This window comes from Tachyglossus aculeatus, chromosome 16 (genome assembly GCF_015852505.1).
Source record: "Tachyglossus aculeatus isolate mTacAcu1 chromosome 16, mTacAcu1.pri, whole genome shotgun sequence".
Lineage (NCBI taxonomy): Eukaryota > Metazoa > Chordata > Mammalia > Monotremata > Tachyglossidae > Tachyglossus > Tachyglossus aculeatus.
The window spans coordinates 7,858,604-7,885,128 of NC_052081.1; the positions used below are offsets into that span (position 1 = coordinate 7,858,604).

The following is a 26,525-nucleotide window of genomic DNA, read 5'->3' on the forward strand; positions in this document are numbered from 1 at the left end:
TGGTACTTGTTAAGCACTATGTGTCAAGCATTGTACTAAACATTAAAAAATCAAGTTGGACACAGTCCCTATTCACATGGGGCTCAGTCTAAGAGGGAGTAGGATTTAATCCCCATTTTACAGACGAGGCAACCGAGGCACAGAGAAGTTAAGTCACTTTCCCAAGGCTACACAGCAGACAAGTGGAGGAGCTGAGATTAGAACCCAGGTCCTGTTTCTCCCAGGCCCAGGCTCTTTCCACTAGGCCACGTCCTGGCCCCGTCTGAACTCTAAGTGTTTTTACCCAAGCCCATGAGTGGGATCATCTGGGCTGCAGCCAGCCCAATTACCAATCTCAGTATTCAAAGTAAAAGCGAGGCCAAAGCCGCGAGTGTGAAAACCGGACTGAGGAAGCCATTGCTCAGCCGGGCTCGCTCCGATCCCACCCCATCATCCACGGTATCGGGCAATGCAACTGTGGTGAGACATTTCTAATCCACGGAACGGGAACATGAGCCAGCTTGGCCGACTGAACCTGGAGGAAAGTTTCAATAAGAAACAGGTTGGACTCTGGTGCCAAAGTTACAGCGAAAAAGAAACCCAAGTCACACCTGATTCATTATGTCAGACAAGGACTCTTTCAAGAGCTTTCGAGTGCTGACGCCAAACTCTGCTCCTTTTAAGAAGTCACCTCCACCATTAGCCACTTAATATATTTACCTGTTCGTTTTGTTCCTGGGCAGATATTTACTCACTTTGTCTTCTTCTTCCCCCTCCTAAATATCCGGCAACGTTTCTGCTGGTCTCCCCCATTATAATGTAAAGCTCCTTGAAGCAGGGACACTTTCTTTTACTCAATTGGGTCATCTCAGTTGCCTCCATCGGCGCTCTGCATAAAAAGCAGGGTGCTCTGTAAAGGCTGTTGATGAAATAATAATATTAATAGTGGTACTAAGTGCTTGCAACGTACCCAGCACTCTACGGAGCACTCGTGAAGATACAAGTTAAATAGGTTGGACAGTCCCAGATAGAGTCTCACAGCCTAAGGGGGAGGGGGAATGGGTATTTAATCCCCACTTTACAGATGAGGTAACTGAGGCACGGAGAAGTTTAGTGACTCGCACAAGGTCTAAAGAAAACATCCCAACTTTATGCCCGACTGGATTCGTAAATTTACTTTTCCATTGAGAATGGCTCAGCGCTTGGCCGATCCACTGGTTCACCCAAAGCACTCAGAAGCGCAGGCCTGGTGGGGAAATCAACCTGGAGCCAAACCAAATGTGTCCTATGGCTACTTTGGTGGCTCATTGCCTGGGTGGTCTGGACTGGTGAGAACGGGACCAAATGTCTCCTACTGTTTTGACGTTCCACTTCTTACCTCTGGACTCTGTGGCCAGATGAAACCATTAGTAACGTGATGGGGTCGCCCCTGGAGTGCAGCAGATGAATGTCCAGCCTGCCAGCTCGGGACCGAGAACCTGCCCAGAAGAACTTGTGCCACTCACACTCTTTTGCCCTGTTGCTGGTCATGCCCTCACTGGGCTGAGGAGCCGGGAAGGGGTGCAGCTGGTTGCCAAATCCATGCAAACGTTTTCTATGTTCAGGACCCACTCGTGGAAGAAGTGACCACGGCAGAGTGCCGAGAAACACTGTTAAATGCTGAGGTCGCCGTCGCCCAAATTTGCCAGCTATTTTTCAGGATTCCCGTCCACCTCGCCGAATACCCCAGGTGGTCTGTCAGTTGGAAACCTTCCCCACCAGTGGCAGAGCCCCAACGGGCATTCTACCTCCCGTTCCAGGAATAATCAAATCGGTGGTATTTATTGAGCCCTTACTGTGTGCAGAGCACCATACTAAGAGCTTGAGAAAGTATAATACAAGAAAGTTGGCAGCACTGATCCCTGCCCACCAGGGATGACCACTTACCGTCTCAATTCCCAGAGCCACGCTCTTTTCACTGGACCAATAGCACGGCGACTAATAAGGTAGGAAGCACTGGAAAGACAAGTACCGACATTCGGTGATTTCTTCTAATTCAAGGAGTTGATCAAAAGACCTCTGGTGCTCTCTAACACCCACTTCTTTTTGTCAAGGCCACCCAGAAATGTCACTCACCATCACAACAGGCCACCAGGCAAATGTCTAATTACCCCATCCAAATGGTAGTCCTGTAAATATCTGTAATTTATTTAATGTCCAGCTCCCCCTTTAGACTGTAAGCTCCTTTTGGGCAGGGACCGTATCTACCAACTCTGATGTACTGTATTCCCCCATGTGCTTAGTACAGTGCTCTGCACACAGTAAGCGCTCAATCAATACCAATCAATCAATCAATCATTTATTGAGCGCTTACTGTGTGCAGAGCTCTGTACTAAGCGCTTGGGAAGTCCAAGTTGGCAACACATAGAGACGGTCCCTACCCAACAGTGGGCTCACAGTCTAGAGGGGGGAGACAGAGAACAAAACCAAATATATTAACAAAATAAAATAAATAGAATAGATATGTACAGGTAAAATAAATTACCACTGATTTAAATAGATGACTTCCTCTCTGAGGAGAAAAAATGCACACTGGGGGTCCAAGGAGATCACAGACACAGAGACAATTACCAACAAAAGACACCAGACCTTTCATCTTCATTAATTTATCATTTAATATAAATGCTGACAGAAAGCAGATAAGACCTTGTAGACACTTCCGTATATTTACAAACCAACAGGTATATCACCTCCTTCCACTTGTTAAAGTAAATCCTGTTATCTGCAACTCATAAGAGCCTTAAACACTATGCAGGAGCGACATGAGGCTGAGTCAGTTTCAAATGGAAGGGAGGGAAGAAAAGCATTTTAACACATGTGGCATCTTCTATATAATCACCATGCACACCGATTTTTTTTTTTAATACAAAACTGAAAAAGTTGGTTCTATACCTCTCAAAAATCCACAAATGGAACATTTACTTTTTTAGACCCAGAGTTGCTGCTGCCCCTTGCAGCTACAACCTTCCTCATCTCTTCCCCGGCACTTCATGTGTTGATGGCTCTTTTAAAACTTCATAATATTAACAATTAAAACGGGATGTTTCAAACGGAATTTTTTTCCCCGAAGGAGATGAGGCATTCTGTACCTGATGTTCCAGCTTGCCCCAAAGCCAAAGGGCCAAAAGAAGTGCTTACTGCCTGGGAAATTCCTTCCTCACATTTTAGTTGTTTTCCTTCCACTTTTTGTATGTTGATAACTTTTTGAGAGGTATAATAAACATCCATAAAATTCAGTAACTTGAGAATCTCCTTTATTAAGGCTGAAGATCTTATTTTTTTTTTGTTAGAGATGGGTGGAGGTAGGAAGAGGAAAGGCGGGATTAAGGCATAGGAAAAAGAAAAGATGGGAAGACTTCGGAAAAAAACCCAGCAATGATTTTTAAGAGTGGATATGACGTCTCACTTATCCAAAAACCTAAGTGATTTCACGAAGTCACACATAACTTGACTCAAATCTCATGGTCTCCTTATAATTCTAGTTTATTTCTTTGTTTTGTTAAATATACCTCTGCAGGGCACAATCACATACAATCAATACGATTGGTAAATTACACGAGCTCTATCCCAAGCATATATGCACCAATGTTAAAAAGTTAATAAAAAAAACCCACACAAACCCAAAAATAAAATAAAAGTAAAATCCACCCAAAAAGGTGATAATGACTGCAGAATGTCTCGGGGAGACTGGTATGAGCCTAAAGACCAAATGACCATCATTGGAGGGATAAAGGAGAGAGGGGAGGAGGAGGGGGGGGAAAAAGGGGAAAACCACACACACACATACACTCTTACAAACCCTCACACACACCTAAAGAGAAACCTCCACAACTGGAAAATGTTACGTTGCTTTTAGAGGGACTGGATCACATGAATCTTTCATAGACTCTTTCCAGAACGTATTATGAAACTAGGACCAGTGAATAAAATGGAGGGAAATAATTCACGCTAACTCAAGTTCCAGTTTTCAGGGAAGGAAAGAAATGACAAAAAATGTGGGCAACAGTGCAGTAAAAGTAGCCTTCAAGTAGGTTGGTCTGGAGACTCTGAGCCAAGAAAATGGGGGCTGACATGGAAAACCCTGAATTAAATGCAAGGAAGGCACCTGCACCCTCCTCTGAAGTTGATTTCCTCCCTCCCTCTGCCCTCTCAGTGCAACCTGAAAGGCCGTATTCTACAGTTTCCAGTTGTAGGACGGCTCTAAGTGGATGGTCTGGAATCCAAAGACTTGTGAGTTTTGTCTGCTGAGGATAGAAAAAGCAGCCACAAAGGAGCATGTAAATATTTCATCCAATAAATCCCAAATACCCTAACTTCTGTTTTATCTTTACTTAGATGCACATTTCTTCCCAGTCCCCTGGTACTTTTCGCTTTTTGAGGTTTACCAATGTATCCTCCTCTCCCTTGGGCTACAACTTTCTGTCTTTGGTCAAAATAAAAAATTACTGTTTCCCAACTCACGTTTTACTCTCATGAAACTCACTGTTTAGTTGTTGTGGCTCAAATTTTTACCGGCAGACAAGAATTTCCTCAAACGGAAAAAAAAAATCCCAGTAAACTGCACATCTCGGTGTGTGGGGAGTCGGAGGATGGGAGGAATCAAGTTTATCAAAAAACATTTTGCTCACTGCAGTTTAGAAAATATGTTCCTCGTTCATGAAAAACATGGATTTTTAACAATTTATTTCCCCACTCTCTGGAGCTTAGAAGTGGAGCATGAACAAAAATTTACCTTGGCAATTCAGTCAGATCCTGATGACAAAAACCACTAGACAAGCTATTTTCTTTTTCACAATCAAAAGAAACAATATCTTGAAATCAAAAGATCAAGACAGCCTAATTCTTTGTTATAAGCATCACTCCTCTGTATAATAGCTTCACCAGGTGGCTCAAAAATTCTTGATTTGTTTACCTTAATACTAAAAGAAATCCACCTTCACAGATATTTTACAACCTTGTCCTCTGAAGTGGAAACAGTACCATGGACTTCAACATCCATCTTGAGAGTCCATTTTAGCTGCTAGCAGGGAAGGAAGGAAGGAAGGAGTGCAAACAGATTCGCAGCAAGACAGAGAAGTCAAGATAAATTTATGACACCAGAAATTTTCTGGCTTAATCTCAGCTCTTCAATTTTTGCTTGTTTTTTATATTCTACAGTACCATCTCAACATTTCTTTTCTCTTATGCTTAAGAGAGAAAGTCATATCTATTGGAAGATGATCCGTTTGCATCCCAGTTGGCAAAGCTGAGCTTGCAATTTTTTAAATCTATGCATTTTTCTAATAAGAAAAAATAAACCCCTATAAACATTTAACACTAAATCCTCAAGGGTTATTTTTGTTTTTTTTCCCCTTCCTGGAGAAAGGAAACTGGATTGGGGATGTCAGAAAGGGAACAAACTATCTCCAGAGGCCACCATGGCTATTTGGTGTTTACATTACTGACATTAGCCATTACTTTGAATACTGTTTTGTGGAGGAATTTCTAAACATATATGAATGGGCGTTTTAATCTAACTTCACACTATTTCAAATGAACAAGCACAGAGAAAGCAAGAATTTAGCAAACCCTTGTGGCTTCATTATGTTGCATGTCAAAATCTAGAAGTGCCACCCATCATTACCTGGGCACTGCTGACTGTGTTCCCTTTAGTGAAAGTCAATTTAGAAAGAGCCCTACTCCACTCACTCTTCCTAGAGGACTGACTTCCAATATCTGAACCCAGAAATGTGCACCAACATGTTCACTCCCTTCACTCACTAGCTGTCTCACAATTCAGCTTGTAATCAGTTATTCATTTCAGCAGTCAACAACTTGACTGGTGAGAGCTGTTTCTCTCTTTTGCACGTAAGTTTGCGTGGGCTGCGAGGATAGAAACGCATGTAAAAATTGTGTTTGAAAACTAGATCCAAAAATAAATGGTTATGCAAACAACACTATTTTAAAAGAGCTGAAATCCACTCTTGGAGAAAATGAAGTCTCTTTTGACGATGTCAACAGGTATAAGGCCATATAAGCCAAACCGTTAACTTCAAGACACATCTACCCTCACAGCGCAGTCATCTCCAAAACACTTTTCAGATTTTAAAAATCAAAAAGGCTGCTACATTCCCCCTTGCCAAAACAGAATAAAGCACAAGTCTTTGGCTCCCCTTTAAAAAACACAATTCAACACAACACGGCAGGCTATCGCTCTTAATCAGACCCTTGTTTGCCTACCAGTAGGGAAACACCACATTTGTGCATCACTGAGTAATAACACCATTAGAAAAGGCAACTTCACAGAAGTTATTGGCTAAGCGAATTCACTTGAATGCTCTGTTTTGAGGCAGCAAACTTTCACTGTCGCACGACTGGGGAGGGTGGTGGGTGGGTGGAGCCCAGGAAACCAGTATAATGGGTTAGGGGCCTGAAGAATCCACACTGCTGAATTCAAGTTTGAGAGAACAGTGCTGCCAATCTGAAGGGCTTTTCAGTCTAGATAATTCCTATTTTGAAGGGGGATGAGGCTAATTAGAGAGCAGCAAATGAGTGGCCAAAAGATAGTCCGTTTTTAGTGGAAAAAAAAAGTGAACAGGAGTGAGGGGGTTATGGGGAGCGGAAGGGAGTGGCATTATGTACAAGAAACCAGGGTCGGGCTGATTTGCCCTACATTCTGGTTTTACGTATGGCTGGTACCAGACGCATGTCCTGCTAACTGTGGTAGAGCTTTTGCAGAATCCTGTGTTTTACTCAAGAAGGATGCAGGGAAAGAAGCCTCCAACATCTGAGCCCTACAATATTGCACGGCCCTTTGGACAAAATTTAGAGGCAAAATAACCTGTGGATCCGAAAAGAACAGAAAATTGGACTCCCAAAGCATACCATATGATCTACAGTTACCTTCCCCAGAGACCTTCTTAGAAGACACTTTAAGGTTTGCTTTTGCTCACCCGGGCCCTGCCAAAGTTGAGTTCCTACTTTGCTGGCTGAATAAGGGCTGATTTGGAGCAATGATGTTTGCTCTCATCTTCACCGTGTTTTAGGGCTCTTACTGCGGTACTTTCTAAAGGTTCCTAAGACACCTAAGGTTCTGCCTTTAACTTGACTCTCCTCAGATACCATTGATGGTCCACGCCACACTCTTCCTTGCCTACAGATGCAAAGGTGGTTTTAGCACTATGGCAAAGAGGGAGTTCAATTTCCATCATCTGAAAGAACGTAGCAAATTGCAAAACTTGAAGGATCATTAAAGGCACCAAGATACTCAGTGTAAATCAGCAGTTTCTTACAATAGGAGGTGGAGTTGTTTATAGATTTCTTCACAAACACACACATAAACACACTCACACAAGGGAAGAGACTATAGAGTCATTTCCACAAACTCCAGAAAGGCTGAAAACAACAATTGCTACCTGACCGGCTTCATTTCTCAACTTTCTCCAAAGGAATGGGGAAAGGGCAGCCAAAAGTTTAAAACCAAACCAAACAAGAAAGCCAAAAATCAATGCCTTTTGCAGATATTAACAAAAACTAGCTCAAGAGCCAAGCTAGGTATTTCCAAAGAGGACATTCACCTGGGCAGGCTAATCATAACAAGGACAAGCTGTGCACAAAGTACAGCCCAGAGACCAGAAAAAAAAAAAAAAACAAGAATTGGGGCTTCTTTTCTAGCTCTAAACCTGCCAGTAAGCACACGAGGAAATCAGCTTTGACTGTCAGGGTCCAAACTCCCAGTTGGGTGAGGTAGACGGAGGTGTGCTTTGACTGGAAAAACTCTGGAGGCACAAGGGGGCCATGAGGCTCCCTGGAAACTAGGTTCCTTACTTGGCATTTTCTGGTGGTGAGGATAGGATTGGCGAGTGGAATTAGAGGCCTTAACTTTACTGGAGTGACACCTATTTCCAAAGTGTTATTTAAAAAAAAAAAAAAATGTTCTGAAATCAAGTCACAACAATGGCATTTCCTGTGCTTAGCTACATAAAGTGGCTATACAGTAAAATCTAGAAATGGCTCCTCTGGTAGCAAGTAACAACAGTAGGAGAATAAAACGTTGTGGGAGGAAAAACAAACTGGTGGGAGCTGCACCTGCGATGGGAATCAGTGCTGGAGGCCCCAGTGTGGATTTCGGTCTTCCCCATCACTGCCCAGCCCAGCTACCTTCCTCTCCGGGACGTACCTCGGGTCGGTTGACGACTCGCCTTCCAAATTAAGGAACTACCTGACAAGCCCTCAAGGAGAAAAGGGGTCTGTCCAAATCATCTCAGGATCAAGATTTACAGTCTTGTACATTATTTCCTCACAGGCAAGAAAATTAAGTGCAGAGACAAGAACTATAAAAGCCAAAGGAATCTAGTGGGGAGATGAAAACGCCATGGCCCTTCTCTGCTTCTCCCCCAGAAAGAAAGCATTAGGAGTCAAAGAGAGTTGAGATTACGGGGTCTGACTTGCTTGAAGTCAAAAGTTCAACACAGCTTAAAACAAAATTTGCAAGTGAGCGAGCAAAGAAAATGTGGACATCAGCTGAAAACAATGCCTCATCTTCATTCAGTGCTTCGACCTCCCAATCAGACATTTGACTGCAACAGCTGCGCTCATGCGAAAAAATCCTTAAAACATACCCAATATATATACAGATATAACTATGTATATCTGTATATATATATATAATATATATAAATTTTTATTTAAATAAAAAAAGCTCGAATCCCAAGCCAATATGTGTATATCAAATCCTTGACCAGCCAGGTCTGTAGGGCATAATCAAATTCAATGTGAAATAGTATATAAACGCGGTGCCTTGACTGGGCAAATTAAATAATCGCTACTCAAAAGAGTGTTCTGATTGGACTCTCCTACTGGTAGGCAACGACAGGACTGTTATCACTCTCCTCCCCCCCGACTTTTGTTTCAATTAACAGTATGATGGATGCAAAGCTTAGCCCAAGGTTGCTAGGACCTCAGCGAGAGTTAAGGGTTAAGAAAAAAACAACAACAAAACACTAAACAAGAAAAACATCAACTCTTGCTTTTACCCCACCAAAGCAATACAATAACTTATTACATAACCAGTGCTTTCTGATTTAGTAGTCTAATCCAGAAAGGAAAACGAGACAATCAGGCCGAGAAAGGGTGAGAGGTAGGGAGGGAGGAGGACTGAAGAAGGCTACAATCGAGTCAGTCCCAACAGACGTTCTGGAGGAGCTCTGCAAGGGCATAATGGGTCAGAATGAATGAGACAATGACCAAATATTCTCCGGATAGTAGAGAGACAAGTTTCAATCCCCTGTGAAGGCAACCTTCATTTCTTTCAAAATTGGTCAGTTTAAGTCAGGTTAAGGAAAACTGATGAAGAGGGAAGGGACTACCTTCTTTTGCTGAAGACTTCCAAAGGAGACATCTGACTAGCCAAACACAGATTTTTTTTGCAAGAACCAGACTGTTCACGTTTTTTTTCTTTAATTCTCCAAAGAACCTAAAAGTTTCTTGCATTTGAGGGATGATATTCTATTCAATTTTTTACTCTCAGATGCCATAAAACCTGACCTCCAGCAGCCCATTTAAAGCTCCCATGAAGTGACGGAGCTAAACTGGGGGAGTTTCTTGTTTTTTTAGCACATTGGGATTTTGACTGTGTGGGTTCAAAGGGCATTGGGGGAGCTTGAAATTTCCTGCTGCCAGTTCAGTGCAGGCATCGGATATTTCACGTTGGCTAGTGGAAGAGTAACTGGGCCAGGCATCTTTCCTTAAGAACCAGCTCCAGTTCACTGCCACCGTGACCACCATTTTTACCCAGACCCTTCGTCAGCACACTGAAACAAGCTTCGTGATTACTTAAGGAGGGGGAAACATGGTAGTGGTACAACTGAGTACTGGTAGCAGGTGGGTGTTAAAATGACATGCGGGGGGAAGAAGCACACAGACCCAAACACTAAAATAACTCCCAAAAAACTGAGGTTGGTCATGAAACACAAAGCAGGGACTGCTGCCCAGGTGTTCTGGGGAAAGAAAAGGAATTTATAGGCTCCATGAAATAGTTGTGGAAAAAGAGTTTGTTGCGCATTTTCTGACAGTCTTTAACTACCCCAACTCCCTCTCTCTCACATGAACACCTTAAAATTCACAAGGGTAGGCCAGGTGCTTTTTTGTCTGGGTTTCTTTTTTTTCCCCCCAGGGGGTGGGGAGGTGGGAAAAGGGGGGTCAAAAAAGACAGGTTAGGGGTAAGGAATTATACACTGGGTATGTAATAATACCAAAATAAAAGAAAAACCTACCTCATTAAGATCATACAATTAATCAAACAGAGTATATATATAATATCTTCTTTTTTTTAAGCCCTGGATCCAAGGCGTCCAAAGTTATTAAAATAAAGTTCATTCACAGAACAAAAACAAATTTAATCTGAATTGCTTGCAGATACTGCTAATTTTCATTTTTTTTTAATTAAAAAACGCATTAATGTGAACTATGTGCAGGGTTTGTTTTTAGTAGTGGTGTTTGTGCACATTGCCTCTGGACCTGCTGCTGTTCCTGGGTTTCTCTGATTACCCTCAGAGCAAAGGCATGGGAGCTCTAACACACTCCTTTCCTATCCCTCTGCCCCTCGCGCAGAATGGGGGTGGGGGGTGCAGGGGGCCGTGTGTGAGGAGAGGAAGAAAGCAGCTGTGGCCTCATCTAGGGAGCAGAGGTGGGTGTGACGCCTGCTCTCTGGGAGTCATTGTTATCTCCTCCTCCCTCAGGGTCCTCAGACAGGTTCAGAGAGGCGGTCTTGTTGGATAAGAGGTTGATACTCTCTTGTGTCAAAGCTGATCCATTCGGCACATCGCTGCTGAGTGAAGAGATTTAAAGGGAAGAAGGGAAGCAAGCAAGAGAAAAAAAAGGTCAGTGGGAAATCAGCAAGGTCGTCTACATTGGAATGTTCTAAACTCTAGTGATTGACAGAGGATGGCTCACACTGTCAGGTGAGCGCATGTATCAAAAAAAATTTAAGCTGACTCTCAGTTCCTGAGAGGGCTAGACTGGCATCATCCAAGCCTCGGGTTTCATTGTTCCACAGCGGCAGCAGGCTAAAGATCAGGGTCCTTGTTGGCCTCTCTGGCTTGGAGGTCCTGAATCTATGAACTCTCAAACCTGATCCATTTAAGGCATCTAAATTAAGGGTGGGGAAAGGAGAGAGAGATAAACAGAGAGAAAGAGAGAGAGAGAGGGAGAAACTACCTCTTTTGTTTGGGATGATCGGCCAAATTACTCACAGATTTGCTCTGCCATTTCAATGGAAGGCATGCACGAGTACAGACTTATGCAACACACTTCTCTTTTGGATGGTTCTACATATTCGAGGTAAGCAAGAGCAATAGCTGGAAGAGAGACGTTTTCAATCGCTTCCGTTGGAAGACCGTGCTGACCGTCTGCCCTGCTCTACCTGGAGAGGTCAAAAGACCGAGGGAACCTGCCATTTCTTTACCTGAATGTCAGTGCAAGGTCCTCAGCAGCAATCTTGTTTTGTGGTTCTGGTTGTCCATTTTCTGCTTGCTTACTGGTACCCAGTTTGCTTTTCATGTCCAGAGAAGATTGGTTCTCCTTTGAAAGAGGAGAAAATATATAATAATGATGGTATTTGTTAAGCGCTTACTATGTGCAAAGCACTATTCTAAGCGCTGGGGGGATACAAGGTGATCAGGTTGTCCCACGTGGAGCTCACAATCTTAATCCCCATTTGACAGATGAGGTAACTGAGGCACAGAGAAGTGAAGTGACTTGCCCAAAGTCATACAGCTGACAATTGGCGGAGCCAGGATTTGAACCCATGACCTCTGACTCCAAAGCCCGTGCTCTTTCCACTGAGCCGCACTGCTTCTCTATATGACAACTCACAGAGAGTAAACTGAAGTACACTCAGGTTTCTATAACTAGACTTGGTGGGAGCAGAGAAGAGAGTTGTGAACATAGAACTGTACAAGGAAAGCTCACGGAATATATGATTTTAAAAAACACCCACACACTGTAATAATCAGGCAGACTGGATTCTATCCATCCTCTTAAGACTCCAAATTTCCTAAAAGGAAGGAATGGTCCATGCAACATGAAGCAAAGCCTAAGCACATCAGTACAACAGGACAAACGCCACTGGTTATTTTGTAGGAAGGTTTCAGCCATTTTAGATTTCTAGGTAGGTCGATGATGGTTTTTAAGGCAAAGGAATATTGGCTAGCCACTTGGCATAAATCTTCTATAGAATGGCTCAGCAACCACTAACACCAACATCTTCCCAATCTGAAAGCCCAAGATTTACCCCCTACAAAACAATTAAAAAAAAAATTAAAAAAAAAAAATCCAAGTGGACTATTTCAGGGTATCCATGATACCCCTTCCTTGGAAGCCCTGACTGATGCAAAGGGCAGAGATACAACACAGAACCAGCCACACCAAGAGCTCACTTGACTGGAAACAGCCGCCAGGGCGATGGGTCGCTTTTAGGTAGCTAAAGGTGATGCTAAGAGTAGGCATCCATAAGAGTGCCTTGCAGTAAGGAGTACCCCAAGTGACTGCCAAGTTTTCGGATGTGTAAGTAACACAGGAGCTCTTCGCTTCACCTCCCTTCTCTGCCCCGACCCAAAGCACTCACCATGCTCAGTTCTCGGGTTCTCTTTCCGATTTCCTTCTCCACCTGGTGTAGCTCCAAGCTCAGCTGCTCACTTGAGATCATTCCTGGCCATTTTGGGGGTGGTGGTGGTGGGGGCTGAGGCTGGGGTTGGCCTGCCAAGGTGGTCACCTCCCTCTGCAACAGCAGCCTGTTACTAACAGCCTAAGTGCATAAAGCCAAGCACATACACAACTCAGCACACGACACACCATGCGCAGAAAGTGACCAGGCCATAATTTAGGAGTATTGCCCCCTTTTAAAGGTCGGGACTTTCAATGTGTTTCCATCCAAAATGGTAAGGCACTGCTTTTTTTTACTTATTCTGGGCTGTTTGCAAATATAAAATGAAGGCTTGTAGACTTGGTCCGTGGCCCCTCGGGCATGCAAATCCCCATCCATCCCCACTCTACCGCAGCCGAGCGATTCGGGCCCCCAGAAGTGAGGACGGGTCGGGCCGGGTCGTGGTTTGAGCCGGGCCACGATTTTCCGCCCCCGCAGAGGTTTTAGTCACCCTCGCTTTTGATTTTCAATTTAGAGCAGGACAGGTTACAAAATTGTATCAATTGTTCCTTGGATGCAAAACCTATTGAATAGATTCGCGGGACTGAAGGCCTCAATTCAAACAAGCACGATCAATGACGACAGTATCTGAGGGACAGGAGGCGGCGAGTAGAGGTTTGGGAAGCCATCCAACACTCCCACATTAAGGCACCAGCAAAGGCAGGCATGCAAAATAAGACTATGACCAAAGAAAAACAACCCCAAAAACACCTCTAATTCCTGAGCCAGAGCACAACAGCGTGAGCAAAACATGAGCTCCGAAAAACAATCACCTACAATTCCTCCTGAGAAAGGCTAAATCAAGATTAGTTCCTGTCAATGCACCATCACACATGACAAAAGGTTTAGGAAGGAACACAATACACTATGGTGTCTAGGGCAGTCGCCTTTCCCAGAAAGGGATAATCACTGAAAGAACACAAGAGCGGCCTCAGCTTTCAGCCCAGCAAGGGCTTCTATCCCATTCCCGAGGAGGAACAGTACCACATAAGTAGTTAAGTTATGCTCACTCTCCATTATTCCTTTTACCAGCTTGAAGAGGACAGTCCATTGTAATGCAATTTTTTTAATGCTTGCCTTTGATCACAGGGGCCAACTTTTCATAGTGAGTGTGAGGGACAAAACAAGCCAGGAATTTTAGGGAGGAGTGGGGGGTTAGAGGAGGACAGGCTTCAAAGAGCTCACAGGCCAGAAATCCACTAATTTAGGTCTCTTAAGCCCCTATTTCTCAGGTTGCATCAAAAGCTTGGGATAAGTGAGGCTGGGGGTTCAGCTCAGAGAGTTCCCTTATACTGTGAATGCGGCAGGACTCTGAACAGTATATTGCACAGTGCTCTGCACACTGTAAGCATTTAATAAATACTATTACTACATAATAGCTGTGGGCACCATCGCTCCCAAGGAGTTGGCACCTTTGCCTCTGATGATTACTTTGTAGAGGTGTGGGAAAGAATTTAAAATGGATAATTTAGGGTTTATGTCCAGATGAACTTAACTTTTTCAGAAAGAGCACAAGATGTAGACCTATGGTCACTAGAGAGAAAGAATGCAAATCACCCCTGGGGAGCCTATCTTTAAATTAACTATTTCATCACCATCAGGAGGAACACAGTCCCTGTTGCGGGCAGAAAGTGTGTCTGTTCAGTGTGATACTCAGTACGGTGCTCTGCACACAGTAAGCGCTCAATAAATACAAGCGAATGATTGAATCTGAGTGCTTTTCTCCCATAAGGTAAAGTAGTGAGAGAAAAAAACTGTTTCGGGCTTTTGGAAATATTTTTAAAAATGATTGGGTGCTAACAATGGAAAGTACTGCCACCAGACTACAGACCGCTCATGGCCTCAAAGTCTGATCCCCAGACACTGGGAGGCCCTCAAACCTAAACAGTTTAAAATTTTCCGGAACGGTACCTCCAGTCCTCGTAGGTGGGTCTGCTGGTTAATTTGGTGGTTTAGTTGCTGCAGTTCCAGTCGAAGTTGCTCCCTCTCCGCGGAGGGCAAGGGCTTCCCATGACTTGCCACGTCTGACATGGATAACCTTTCCCTTTGGGCACGAGCAAAGAGTGAAAAACAAACACGTGAGACTTTTCTGTAACTAGATCAGCAGGATGAGCTGAAGAGAACATGAGCCAGTGTGGGAAGAAGGGGGAAAAAAAAACTGCTATTACCTCTCACTGAAGTGCCCCTGAGAAGGTATGTTTTGGTGAGGTGAGTATGGAGAGCCTCCCCAACCACCATGATTTCCATAGGGACTGTAATCTGTAAGGGAATGATCACGGGCAATATATCAATACATTCTTCAGGCTTCTTAAGAGTTATTTCTGATTGTAGCACGAGTTCCGTAATCCAAAACCAAGTTAGCTATAAGAAGCTATTGAGGAACACTTTAATATTAGGGAAGAGCTCTGCTGTTGGTCTGGAGTAAAGAGAATTGCTCTGAGAATTGGGAGACGTGACTTCTAGCCCCAGTTCTATCTGTAGGGCTAGCGTGGGTGAAGACGGGACACACATGACCGCAACGGGCTGCATCCCTGCCCATCCACTCTTCTGTGGCGCTGAATGTCCCAGCAAGGCTCGTAACTGCAGGGACAAGACAGCAAGTGGTACTGCACAAGCCACAAGCACTACATGCGATTCGACCGCACGAGCTCTCAGCCTTCAAGCATCGGGACCGAGCCTCATCCGTCACTCTGGACGGGAGACTTCAGGCAACACGAGAGAAAAAGGAAATACCCTAACTTCCAACCCACATATAGCATTTGAGCTCCCTTGCCTTCACCTGAACACAAACTTATACGCACCTGAAATATTAATTGATTTGGTGGAAGCTCCCTGGGCTGCCATCGCCTGCATGGGCCCCGAACTCTGGTACATCGCTTTGGAAGTGCGAGAGATGGCTCCAAACCGCGACACCGTAGGCCGGTCTCCAAATGGAATGAGGTCGTCGTCGCTCGTTTCCGCTGACCTTCTCTGTAGATCCAACCGCTGGTCTCTCATTCCTTTACTGTCTGCATTCTGGGAGAATGGGAAATCCGTAACATTTAGTAAATTCAAAGAACATATTATATCCGGCCATTGTCATCTGCTTGGTTCTGAAATAAGGCTACAGATGAGGCAATGCTCAGGAGCACTGAATATACAAAGTGAGGGCATCATACCAAATGGGCTTTTCCCTTTTAATATATAAATGTTCTTTGGTTTTTAGAAAGGACAGCAAATTCAACCAAGTTATAACCTGTTACTCCAACAACAATCTTGTACAATCAGTCAATGGTATTTATTGTGCGCTTAGGGTGCGCAGAGCACAGTAACAAGCTGCTGTTTCCCGTGTGTTAGTGACACTGAAGTATGTAGAGCTTGTAATGCTTGGCACATAGTAATCGCTTAACAAAAACTACAAATCATTACAATAGCATTATTGCTATTTTACTTGCCTTGGAGTACAATTTTCACTCCAAATGTAAGAAAATTGCTCTTTTGTTAATTTTTGTGTCTCTTACTTCAGGAATGCCCCCTGGCCAATGGTAAGTCAGTATCGATAGCTATGAAATGCAATCCCCTTTTTTGTCTCCTTTCTAACTCTCTCAGAACCCGGTACAGCGTTCTGCACAAAGAGAGGTGACCATGACAATGAATAATATCCCAACAACACTGACCTCACCAATTACCTGGATCTACTACATCTTTAACAGAAAACAGTTTTTAAAAGGCCAGGGACTTAATCATCTGGAGTAAGAAAAAAAGGTACAAAGGTAGAAGCAGAATTTGATTCTGAAGCATTGGGAATTTTCTAGCTTCACAAATGGGTTCACATTCTTATCTTTGCCTGGATTTGATGAGAGCCAGAAGTGTTTACTCTCCCAAGCGCTTAGTACAGTGCTTTTCACACAGTAGGTGCTCAATAAATACGGCTGACTGAATGAATGAGTTTACATCTGGAAAAAAAATAAAAGACTTGACACTTTCAATTAAGAGTGAATGGGAAAGCTCAGAATTCAATCTGCCACTTTGAACACAGGATCACCCCTGCTGCGAGGTTAAAAAGAATACCCTTCAGTAGAAGCAGCGACTCGTGGCAGATGAGCCCATCTAAAACCTATCTGGCAGACACAAACAGCTGACCTACTTTGATTTGCTCTGTTTGTGGTACTGCAGCTTCACGTACCGTCATCTCCACGCTCCCTGCTGCCACCACGTCTTTGGGTTTTGCATCTTTGGTTCCAATGTAGGAGCCGATGGTGTCACAGGACCAGGGGGAGTACTGGCTGTAATCGTTGCCTTTGTATTTCCCAGCTACCTTCAAATCTTCATCCAAATACTAGGGATGGAAAAACAGAGGAACTCAGTTCTACCAGTAGCAGGGCAAGGAGGAGTTTTTCTGAATCTTCTAACAGCATGCTTGAAGTAAGGGGCTGGGAGCCCTTTGGACTAAATGTGTCATAGAACAGCCAGCTTATGAACGACAGAAGTGTCCTTATGGACTCTAAATATTTGTTGTTCAATTCCCGACAAGACATGGGACCATCTGATTATATGACAGGACACTTGGTAGGGATACATCACCAGTCCCATTCTAGGCTTCCTAGAAGAGGTAAAGTCCAATCGAGTCTAGCGATCACATCTCTTATCAGTGAAAGAAGAGAAAAAAGGGCAAGTAAGAAACCACATCTAGGGCTTGAAAAGAACTAATCATTTTGCAACTAGAGAGCAGAATAAGGACGCGGCAATGCCATTTTCAGAATATGGAAACTAATAAGGTTTACTGTGGAAACCTTATATCTGCGCATCAAGCCTTAAACATTTCCTCAGCATGCTGTAAGGTCAGATCTTTACTCTTCAGACACCTTCCTTGGCCAGGAAAAGTAAATGCACTTACATTTCCCAGCAGGAATACTGGAGGACATTTGTAAACTCCTCCAAGGGAGCATCTCATCTGGCTTTAGCTTTTATCACTCCACTAACAGCGCTCTTGTCAAAATGGCACCAAAGACAATCAAATGGTCACAATCAAATGGCCTACTCCTTTGAGACATCTTTACAGTCTTTGGCGCTTGCGCGTGCGAACACACACACACACACACACACACACACACACTCTCTCTCTCTCTCTCTCTCTCTGCGTCTCTCTCCATTTGCTTACTTCCTCTGGATGGAAGGGATGAGGCAGCGTTGGGGATGGTGCAAAAGGAGGTGGGGAGATGACCTTTCTCTCCTCTAGTTGGGCCATGATTTCCTTCCGCCGGCGGTGTAGTTCATCGAGGCTAGGATGAGCCTGCGGGGGAGGTGGCAGTCGGCCATAAGGTTCCTAAAATTTGAGGAACAAAATTACTTAACCTCGAAATAAGAACGTGATTTTTCTGTTTCAAAAGTGAGTCAAATGCTTTAAATAACTGAGAAACCTCTGCAAAGGATTAAAAAAAGCATATACCCCCGGTATTAGGAACAGGTAGAAAGACACCTAACACAAAAGAGCATTGGCATAAAAAGAGTAATGGAGATTGTATTTCCAAATTCAACTGGCAGCTTCACCGGGTCAACAGAGAATCTCTCTGGCAGGATGTAAAACAAGAGCTGTACGAAAAATAAGAACAATGCACACATACTCTGAGATACGATGATCTGATCTGATTTGGATGGGGACCCACTTGATAGTAACCCTCCAGTTGCTGGTATCTCTCTCTGGTTTCGGGTACGTAGGGTGACACGGCCACTGGCGGGATCTCAATGGGACCAGGGCTCTCTCGGAAGATTTCTTCTCGCTGAGCAGGGTACGGCTGACCCGGGTACACGCGGCGGCCATCGTAGTGTGGCGGGTATATGGGCGAGTACTGTTGCGGCTGGGTGCCGTACTGGGAGCTGACCGCACGATCCTGGAGGTAGGGTGGGTAGTGATCCAGATACGGAGGTCCTGGCTCGGGGGCGGATGGTGGAGGTCGCACGAAGCGGGACACGCACGGTGGGGTTGCGGTATAGTATACACCTGGACACGTGGGATAAAGGGAACACGTCACTCCATGTAATTCTCACTGCAAGTCACTCCTTTTCCTGATGTTGCCATCTACGACCCTTACTTACGGGGTGACAGAGTAAATAAACTGTTTCCTCAAAATCGCTCGCTTTCCTTACTACTATACAGTCTCTGAACATGTGAGACCAAATAGACTACTTAAAGGGCATTGCTCTAGAGCCTCTTTAGGCTTCAACAAAAGGGAGCTGGGTTTCTCTTACAATGGACAGCAGAAAGGAATATGTAATCCAAACAAAAGCATAAAGGGTAAAATGCAACTATTGAGTCACCTTCTGAGAAGCAGAAATGTAGCCCGACAATGCTAATCTTGTGACCGTGGAAGGAGTAGCGAGGTCACCACTGGTTAAAAATAACTTTGAAAACAGGGGCCCCCCTGCCGCCCGTTCCCTGCCTAAAGACCCGTTTCTGCAACCCTCCAAAATTTGAAAGCTGGCCAAGGAGAGTAGGGCCCTAGGTAAGCACTAACTTCCCCCAAAGCCATTAAGGAATCAACTGATACAGAAGGGGAAGAGAAATGTGTTGTGTTCACCTGCTCACTGAATGATCTGGGGCCAACTAATTCATGGCTCTACTGTCGCCTTATTCCTCAAGAACAGCAGTGAGATGGTGACAAAAGCCAGTTCTACGAAGTATGCTGGTTTTCGGCAAGCCGTGTGGCCCCGGCCCAGTCCGGTTCCTACCTTGAGGGTAAGGGGCTGGATCAAAGGGTGGAGCTGCCCCTCTGGGATCCTGATAGAACACGTCTGCCTGCTGGGCTGGGTACAACTGGGACCCGCGGGGCACCATCTGGAGTGGTTTGGTGACCGGCATGGGAGGCAGGTCTGCCGGTCCTCGGGGGGGCACCGGGAGGGGGTTCACGGGTAACGCAGAAATAGAACTCTTGGGAACAGACTCCAGCCTAAGCGGAAAGGAAGCAAGAAATGTGGCAGGTTAGATTCTCTGAGGCAGCTCCACTCCAAACAGTTTCAGCGTGAGTCGACGAAATACGGTCAAGCAAAACAGAGTTTTCCCAACTAGAGGAATTAGCTCACGGTAACTCTCAGTCTCCCTATCAATGAAGACAGGCTAGACTGTAAGCTCGCTGCGGGCAGGGAACGTGTCAACTAACTCTGCTGTACTGTACCCTTCCAAGTGTTTAGTACAGTGCTCTGCACACAGCAAGTGCTCAACAAATGCCATTCACTGCTTGAATGGAGAAAAATTTAATACTTCATTACCCCTGTGTCACTTTTAAATCACTAGTTCATATCAATCAATAAGTGGCATACATTGAGCACTTACTGTGTGCAGAGCACTACTGCTTGGGTGAGTACAATTTAACAACATAACAGAATTGGTAGACACATTCCCCGCCCACATCAAGCTTACCGTCTAGAGGAGGAGACGGTCATTAATATAAAATAAATTACGGATACATACATAGTGCTGTGGGACTTGGGGGGAGAATAAAGAGAACAAATTATGGTGACGCAGAAGGGAGTAGGAACTCAGAGGTGGAAGTTAAAAAAAAAGGGGGGAGGGGTGGGGGGAGGTTTATTCCTAAAACACATTTATTATTGCTTGTTTTTCCTCTAGTACCAGGTCAAATAATAGGAAGATGCATACAGGTCAGGAGGGGATCCAGGAGCACTGCTACTCAGGTGATCCATCTTCCCCGGCTTCAGACCCGAGTCATAGCTGGCGTCAGTCCCTCGGGGGATCAGCTGTGTCACGGTACTCCCTGCTGAGACAATCCCATTCGGCAGGGCGGAGGGCTTTCTGCTGGGCATGTCCACTGCCCCTTCGTCCGAAAGGATAGCTGGAGAAGGCAGTCCTACCTCGTTCAGCTGGCCCAAGGAGGCACTCAGCGGTCTCCGTGGAACGAGGCGTTTGTTCATTTTACGGAATCTTGAGAAAAACAAAATTGCACACACAAAAAACCCCTCAGAAACCAAGGAAAAGTTCTTCAGACATACAGTGGTTATATATTGCAAGCACTGTTACTAGACATTGGACTAGACATACAAGATAAGCAGGGTCACATCCAAAGGGAATTTACATATGGGCTTATTATCAACTCTACCCTCCTTGACTTGTTCCAAAGGCCGAAAAGGAAAAGACAAAAATAAAACAGTTGCTTTTCAAAGTAACCTCTCAGCACCATGGCTACATGCTGTTAGAAAGCCTGAGCAAGCAGAGAGGCTGTGGGGGGTTGCAGGGAAATACGGTTTCCAAGAGGCAGTTCCTAATTAAACACCTTCTGCTATATAGAACCTTAACAAAGCTCAAACCTAAGGACAATCAGCAAAGGTACCTAGTTACCACAATTGCTGGAAATACAATAAGACAGGGACTACATTATCATAAGAACAAACTCTTACTTGATGTGTAAAAGAGGAAAAAGTGCAGCTCGCCAGAGCATAGCAGGAAGCAGAGGACCAGATTTCAGAAGTTCCAATTTTTTCCTCCTTGTACTCATGAAAGTAAGGGATCTTGGCAAATGTTAGGCCTTTAGATCGCTAAAAATACTGCATACAAGGAATACTGCCAAGTATACAGTATACCTAGTGAAGAAATGTAGCCTAATGGAAAGAGTACAGGCCTGGGTGTCAGAGGATCTGGGTTCTAATCCCAGCTTCTCATTTTGTCTGCTGGCTGACCTTGGGCAATTGCTCTGTTCTTCAGTTACCTCGTCCGCAAAATGGGGATTAAATCCTCCTCCCTCCTATTTAGACTCCTGAGCAGAGACTGTGTTGACCCAGTTATCTTGTATCTAACCCTGGTGCTTACTACAGTGCCTAGCACACAGTAAGCGTTTAAAAAGTACCATTAAAAGAAAACCCTACCACTCCCACCCAAACGTTTCTTTTATTGCTCAGTAATAATTTCTTTTTTAAAAAATGGCATTTATTAAGCGCTTACTATGTGCAGAGCACTGTTCTAAGCGCTGGAAGCGAATGCAAAAAAAAAATACGTTTTGCAAGCAGGAACACACTTGTAAATGATCGGAACTTAAGCAGCTCCTTTTGCATTGCCCTACTGATTTTTAAGAGTCATTCAGGATCCCCAGGGCTGGGCTTTGGCACTAGTTATTACTATTAGTGTGTTACACTACCGAAACCAAATCCCCGCTAATGAGCCCCTTGCTCTTCTGGCTCTCAAACCCACTAATTTTTCAGCTTAAATGTACACTATTATGTGGCTCTCCCAGGACCAATAAGAGGCGGGGGTGGTTGAGGGGAAACCCAAGAAACCAAGTCTGTCCTTAAAAGGTGAATATTATCTGGAGCCAGTGGGCCAGGATATCGAAACATGCAACATGCAGTAACTTCCACCACAAGAGGGAAACTTACTTTTCCAATTCCTCCTGTGAGTGTGCAAACGTGCAGCTGGCCCCACGGGGGCACCCGCCTCTTTGCTTCATGTCTCGGCACATGTACGTTTTATACTTGCTGTGCTGAGGAGGCTAAGGAGCAATAAAAGGAGAAAACACGTTAGACCAAAGATCTTACAGCTCTGGGTGAGATCACCTTTTTGGATCTCTGAACATTCAGGGAGCGCTGGGCGCCTAGACTGATCCAGGGTGGTTGCATTGATCCCAGAAAACAACGGAAGGTCGCTTTGCCTTGGTCGGGGAAAAGAGGATATAACCAGCTGTTGCTCTCCTGACCACACAGAGACAATAACTTATGTTTCTCACTTACCTGGTCCAATACAGGACCCCTCCTAAAAAATGGGATCTTGCCTGTTTAGTTCTTTAAAGCCCTACTAGTTCTGATCTCAGGGCCCGTATGCTAAAGGAATCTTCCCTTTCACTCTCCTCCATAACGCGATCTCACAACCAAGATTTCGCCCAGTAGTTTCTCAATTTTGTCATAGCAGGGGGAAAGAATGTTCATGTTCACAGGAAGCTATGAATTTTTAGTCAAAGCCTACTTAATCCCTGTCTGACCTAAAGTATCTTCAAATGGTAATATGTATGTGCCTGGATTATGAAAAGCACTTGGGAATTCCATGTTTATTAAAGGCAACCATACAAATTAGCTTACCCACGATGAATCCAAAAAAAAATTACACTGTTTCTAAAAGAAACCAAAATATAGGCAAGTAAGAGTTTAATGAAAAACTGAAGAATTATTTCAATTTTCTTTAAATGGAATTTGCTAAGCACTTACTATGTGCCAGGCACTGTACTAAGCGCTGGGGTAGATACAAGATAATCAGGTTGGACACAGTTCGTGTCCCACACGGGGCTTACAGTCTTAAATTGCATTTTGCAAATGAGATAACAGGCACAGAGATGTTAAGTCACCTGCCCAGGGTCACACAACAGACAAAGGGCACAGCCAGGATTAGAAAACCCAGGTCCTGTGAATCCCAGGCCCATGCTCTATCCACTGCTTCGTGACATCTCTCTCCATGGTCCCAATTCTCTACAAAGGTAGGCTAATAATGCCTACTGCCACTGATGAATATTTGGGGGGAGTCGATATCCAACCTTGGCTTCACAGACTCTGTCCTCTTCTGGTTCTCCTCTTATCTCTCCGGCCGTTCATTCTCAGTCTCTTTTGCGGCTCCTCCTCCCCCTCCCATCCCCTTACTGTAGGGGTTCCTCAAGGGTCAGTTCTTGGTCCCCTTCTGTTCTCTATCTACACTCACTCCCTTGGTGAACTCATTCGCTCCCACGGCTTCGACTATCATCTCTACGCTGATGACACCCAAATCTACATCTCTGCCCCTGCTCTCTCTCCCTCCCTCCAGGCTCGCATCTCCTCCTGCCTTCAGGACATCTCCATCTGGATGTCTGCCCGCCACCTAAAACTCAACATGTCCAAGACTGAACTCCTTGTCTTCCCTCCCAAACCCTGCCCTCTCACTGACTTTCCCATCACTGTTGACGGCACTACCATCCTTCCCGTCTCACAAGCCCGCAACCTTGGTGTCGTCCTCGACTCCACTCTCTCGTTCACCCCTCACATCCAATTCGTCACCAAAACCTGCCGGTCTCACCTCCGCAACATTGCCAAGATCCGCCCTTTCTTCTCCATCCAAACTGCTACCCTGCTCGTTCAATCTCTCATCCTAACCCGACTGGATTACTGCATCAGCCTCCTCTCTGATCTCCCACCCTCCTGTCTCTCCCCACTTCAATCCATACTTCACGTGCTGCCCGGATCACCTTTGTGCAGAAAAGCTCTGGGCATGTTACCTCCCTCCTCAAAAATCTCCAGTGGCTACCAATCAACCTACGCATCAGGCAAAAACTCCTCACCCTTGGCTTCAAGGCTGTCCATCACCTCACCCCATCCTACCTCACCCCCCTTCTCTCCTTCTCCAGCCCAGCCCGCACCCTTCGCTCCTCTGCCACTAATCTCCTCACTGTGCCTCGTTCTCGCCTGTCCTGCCATTGACCCCCGGCCCACGTCATCCCCCTGGCCTGGAATGCCCTCCCTCTGCCCATCCGCCAAGCTAGCTCTCTCCCTGAGAGCTCACCTCCTCCAGGAGGCCTTCCCAGATGGAGCCCCTTCCTTCCTCTCCCCCTCCCCCCATCCCCCCTGCCTTACCTCCTTTCCCTCCCCACAGCACCTGTATATATGCGTATATGTTTGTACGTATTTATTACTCTATTTTATTTGTACATATTTATTCTACTTATTTTATTTTGTTAATTGTTTTGTTTCGTTGTCTGTCTCCCCCTTCAAGACTGTGAGCCTGCTGTTGGGTAGGGACTGTCTCTATATGTTGCCAACTTGTACTTCCCAAGCGCTTAGTACAGTGCTCTGCACACAGTAAGTGCTCAATAAATACGACTGAATGAATGAATGAATGATAAGATTCTTTGCCCTGGGATTTATTTTAAAACTTGCCTCGAGACTACTTCCAAATAAGGTTATGAACAAGTCCCCAGCATTAGTGCTATGCCAACTCATCACTGAACCACAACTATTATTACTAATAGTAGCAACAGCCAATAAAAGTAATTTACCCAGTTTGAACTGGATTAAAAAGTAGAAGTAGAGCTATCACTATTTGTCAAATGCTACGATCTCTGGGGTAACAGGTGGCAGGCAACTCAAAATCCACGTCACTACTACATAATGTACCATATGGCCTTCTTTTCAGTGATGGGGAAAGGGCGAAAATGGCATCAATCAACTGTATTTATTGAGCGCTTACTATGTGCCAAGCACTGTACAAAGCACTTGGTAGAGTACAATGGAATTAGAAGACACACTCCCTGCCCACAACGAGCTTACAAGACTAGAAATTAAAGACTTTTCCCACCTTTTTTGGGCATCTTCTTACCTGCTGCTGGTCTGTTCCTTTTTTGCTGTGGTTCTGGATGTAATCTACCAGCCCGTGGACCACTGTGCGCACAGCAACTAGTCCATTTTCGAGTTGTTCCCATGTCGGAGGTGGAGCATCTGCAGAGAATGAATGGATCAATCAAATTAATCAACGGTATTCACTGAACACTCACTGTTGCAGAGCACTGTACAAAGAGCTTGGGAGAATACAACAGAGTTGACAGATATGTTTCTCGCCACAGTCTAGAACAGGGGTATAGGCATTAAAACAAATTATATCATATATATATATATCTCTTATATATATATACACATATATATATATAAGTTCTGAGGGTCTTAGAGTGGGATGAATATCAAATGCCTGAAGAATTCAAATCCAAGATGAAAGAGTGGGGTTTTTTTTAAAAAAAAAAAAACACGTAAGTTCTACTAACAAGCAAAGGAACTTCATGGCTGCAAAAATATTCTTTAAGTCACCTGAGTTAAACGATGGTTATTGCCAGAGAATACAGTGCAGTGATATGGTTCGTACTCAATCGATATGTACTTGTGCCTAGAGACTGTTGGCATTCTTCTTAGCTTATCCCAGTTAAATTTCCAACTCCTTTGAGATTTCCAAATCTAAACTTTCCACAAAATGCTCAAATTCTATGTTCTGTTCTTCGGGGCTTCTTCTGACTGAACACATATATTTCAATCTCCCAGAGGGATTCTAATATATTTAAATCAATCACTACATGCATTGTACTGAATCTGCTTGAGTTTACCTGGACTAGGGTCAATATTTGCTAGCAACTCCAGGTGGGGTCGCAGGCGGTTCAGGTTGGCTGGGTCTCCTGTCCTTTGCAGAGCAATTGTTAGTTCCTGAACACTCTGTGCGAATGAGGCTGGGGTCTGCAACTTAAAAAAAGATAATAATTAACTTCTTCAAAGGCCAGGCAACCTTTCCCATCTTCGAAGGCTCAGCTAGTTCGGCACATTTTCACCTTTTCAGGCAGTCACACTCAAACTTACAGATAGGGAGATTAATGTAATTTGACCTACTTTAGCCCCCCTTCTAAGCAATATGGAACCTGTCCTGCAGAATAAAACAATTGGGCCAAGCCACAGAAGAGTCAACTCCTTGATAAAAGAACAGGCCATCTAACTTCAGATTATGAAGCAAAAAGATCAGACACACAAAAACTATGGCTTCCTACTAGTTCTAGTTACCATATCAGTGATTTATTTATATTACCGTCAATCTCGCTCTCTCTACACTATAAGCTCCTTGTGGGCATGGGAGGGGATTCTTGTTGCACTGTACTCCTCGCACTGTACTCCTCCGAACGCTTAGTGCAGTGTTCTGCACTTAATTAATATCATTGATTGATTATATCCCAAAGCCTTCCAAATCAACCAAGAACAAGTCAGGAATCTCCCTGCAGTGAGAATGGAATCCCTGATTAAGAAAATGGAGACAATACGAAGTAGAGAAAACTCCACAGAAAACTAGCTTCAGACTCTT

At 44.5% G+C, this 26,525-nt stretch overlaps 1 protein-coding gene across 6 annotated transcripts in view; it reads right to left on the reverse strand.

Annotated features, from left to right (window-relative positions):
• Positions 1-2,615: 2,615 nt before the first annotated feature.
• Positions 2,616-26,525, reverse strand: part of RC3H1 (ring finger and CCCH-type domains 1) — a 40,252-nt gene continuing 16,342 nt past the window's right edge. The window contains exons 6-19 of one of the 6 annotated variants that reach the window (XM_038757995.1): positions 25,786-25,912; positions 25,014-25,132; positions 22,061-22,173; positions 20,334-20,615; positions 19,409-19,626; positions 18,304-18,680; positions 17,841-18,005; positions 16,866-17,018; positions 15,502-15,715; positions 14,869-14,959; positions 14,612-14,744; positions 12,623-12,802; positions 11,462-11,577; positions 2,616-10,825 (exon numbers count right to left, since the gene is read on the reverse strand). In XM_038757995.1, coding sequence (XP_038613923.1) covers positions 10,672-10,825; positions 11,462-11,577; positions 12,623-12,802; positions 14,612-14,744; positions 14,869-14,959; positions 15,502-15,715; positions 16,866-17,018; positions 17,841-18,005; positions 18,304-18,680; positions 19,409-19,626; positions 20,334-20,615; positions 22,061-22,173; positions 25,014-25,132; positions 25,786-25,912 — 2,442 coding nt within the window. In that variant the 3' untranslated portion in view covers positions 2,616-10,671. Of the gene's footprint in view, positions 10,826-11,461; positions 11,578-12,622; positions 12,803-14,611; positions 14,745-14,868; positions 14,960-15,501; positions 15,716-16,865; positions 17,019-17,840; positions 18,006-18,303; positions 18,681-19,408; positions 19,627-20,333; positions 20,616-22,060; positions 22,174-25,013; positions 25,133-25,785; positions 25,919-26,525 lie in introns of all 6 variants that reach the window. The other 5 variants (XM_038757997.1, XM_038757996.1, XM_038757994.1 and 2 more) reach the window with 5 other exon arrangements.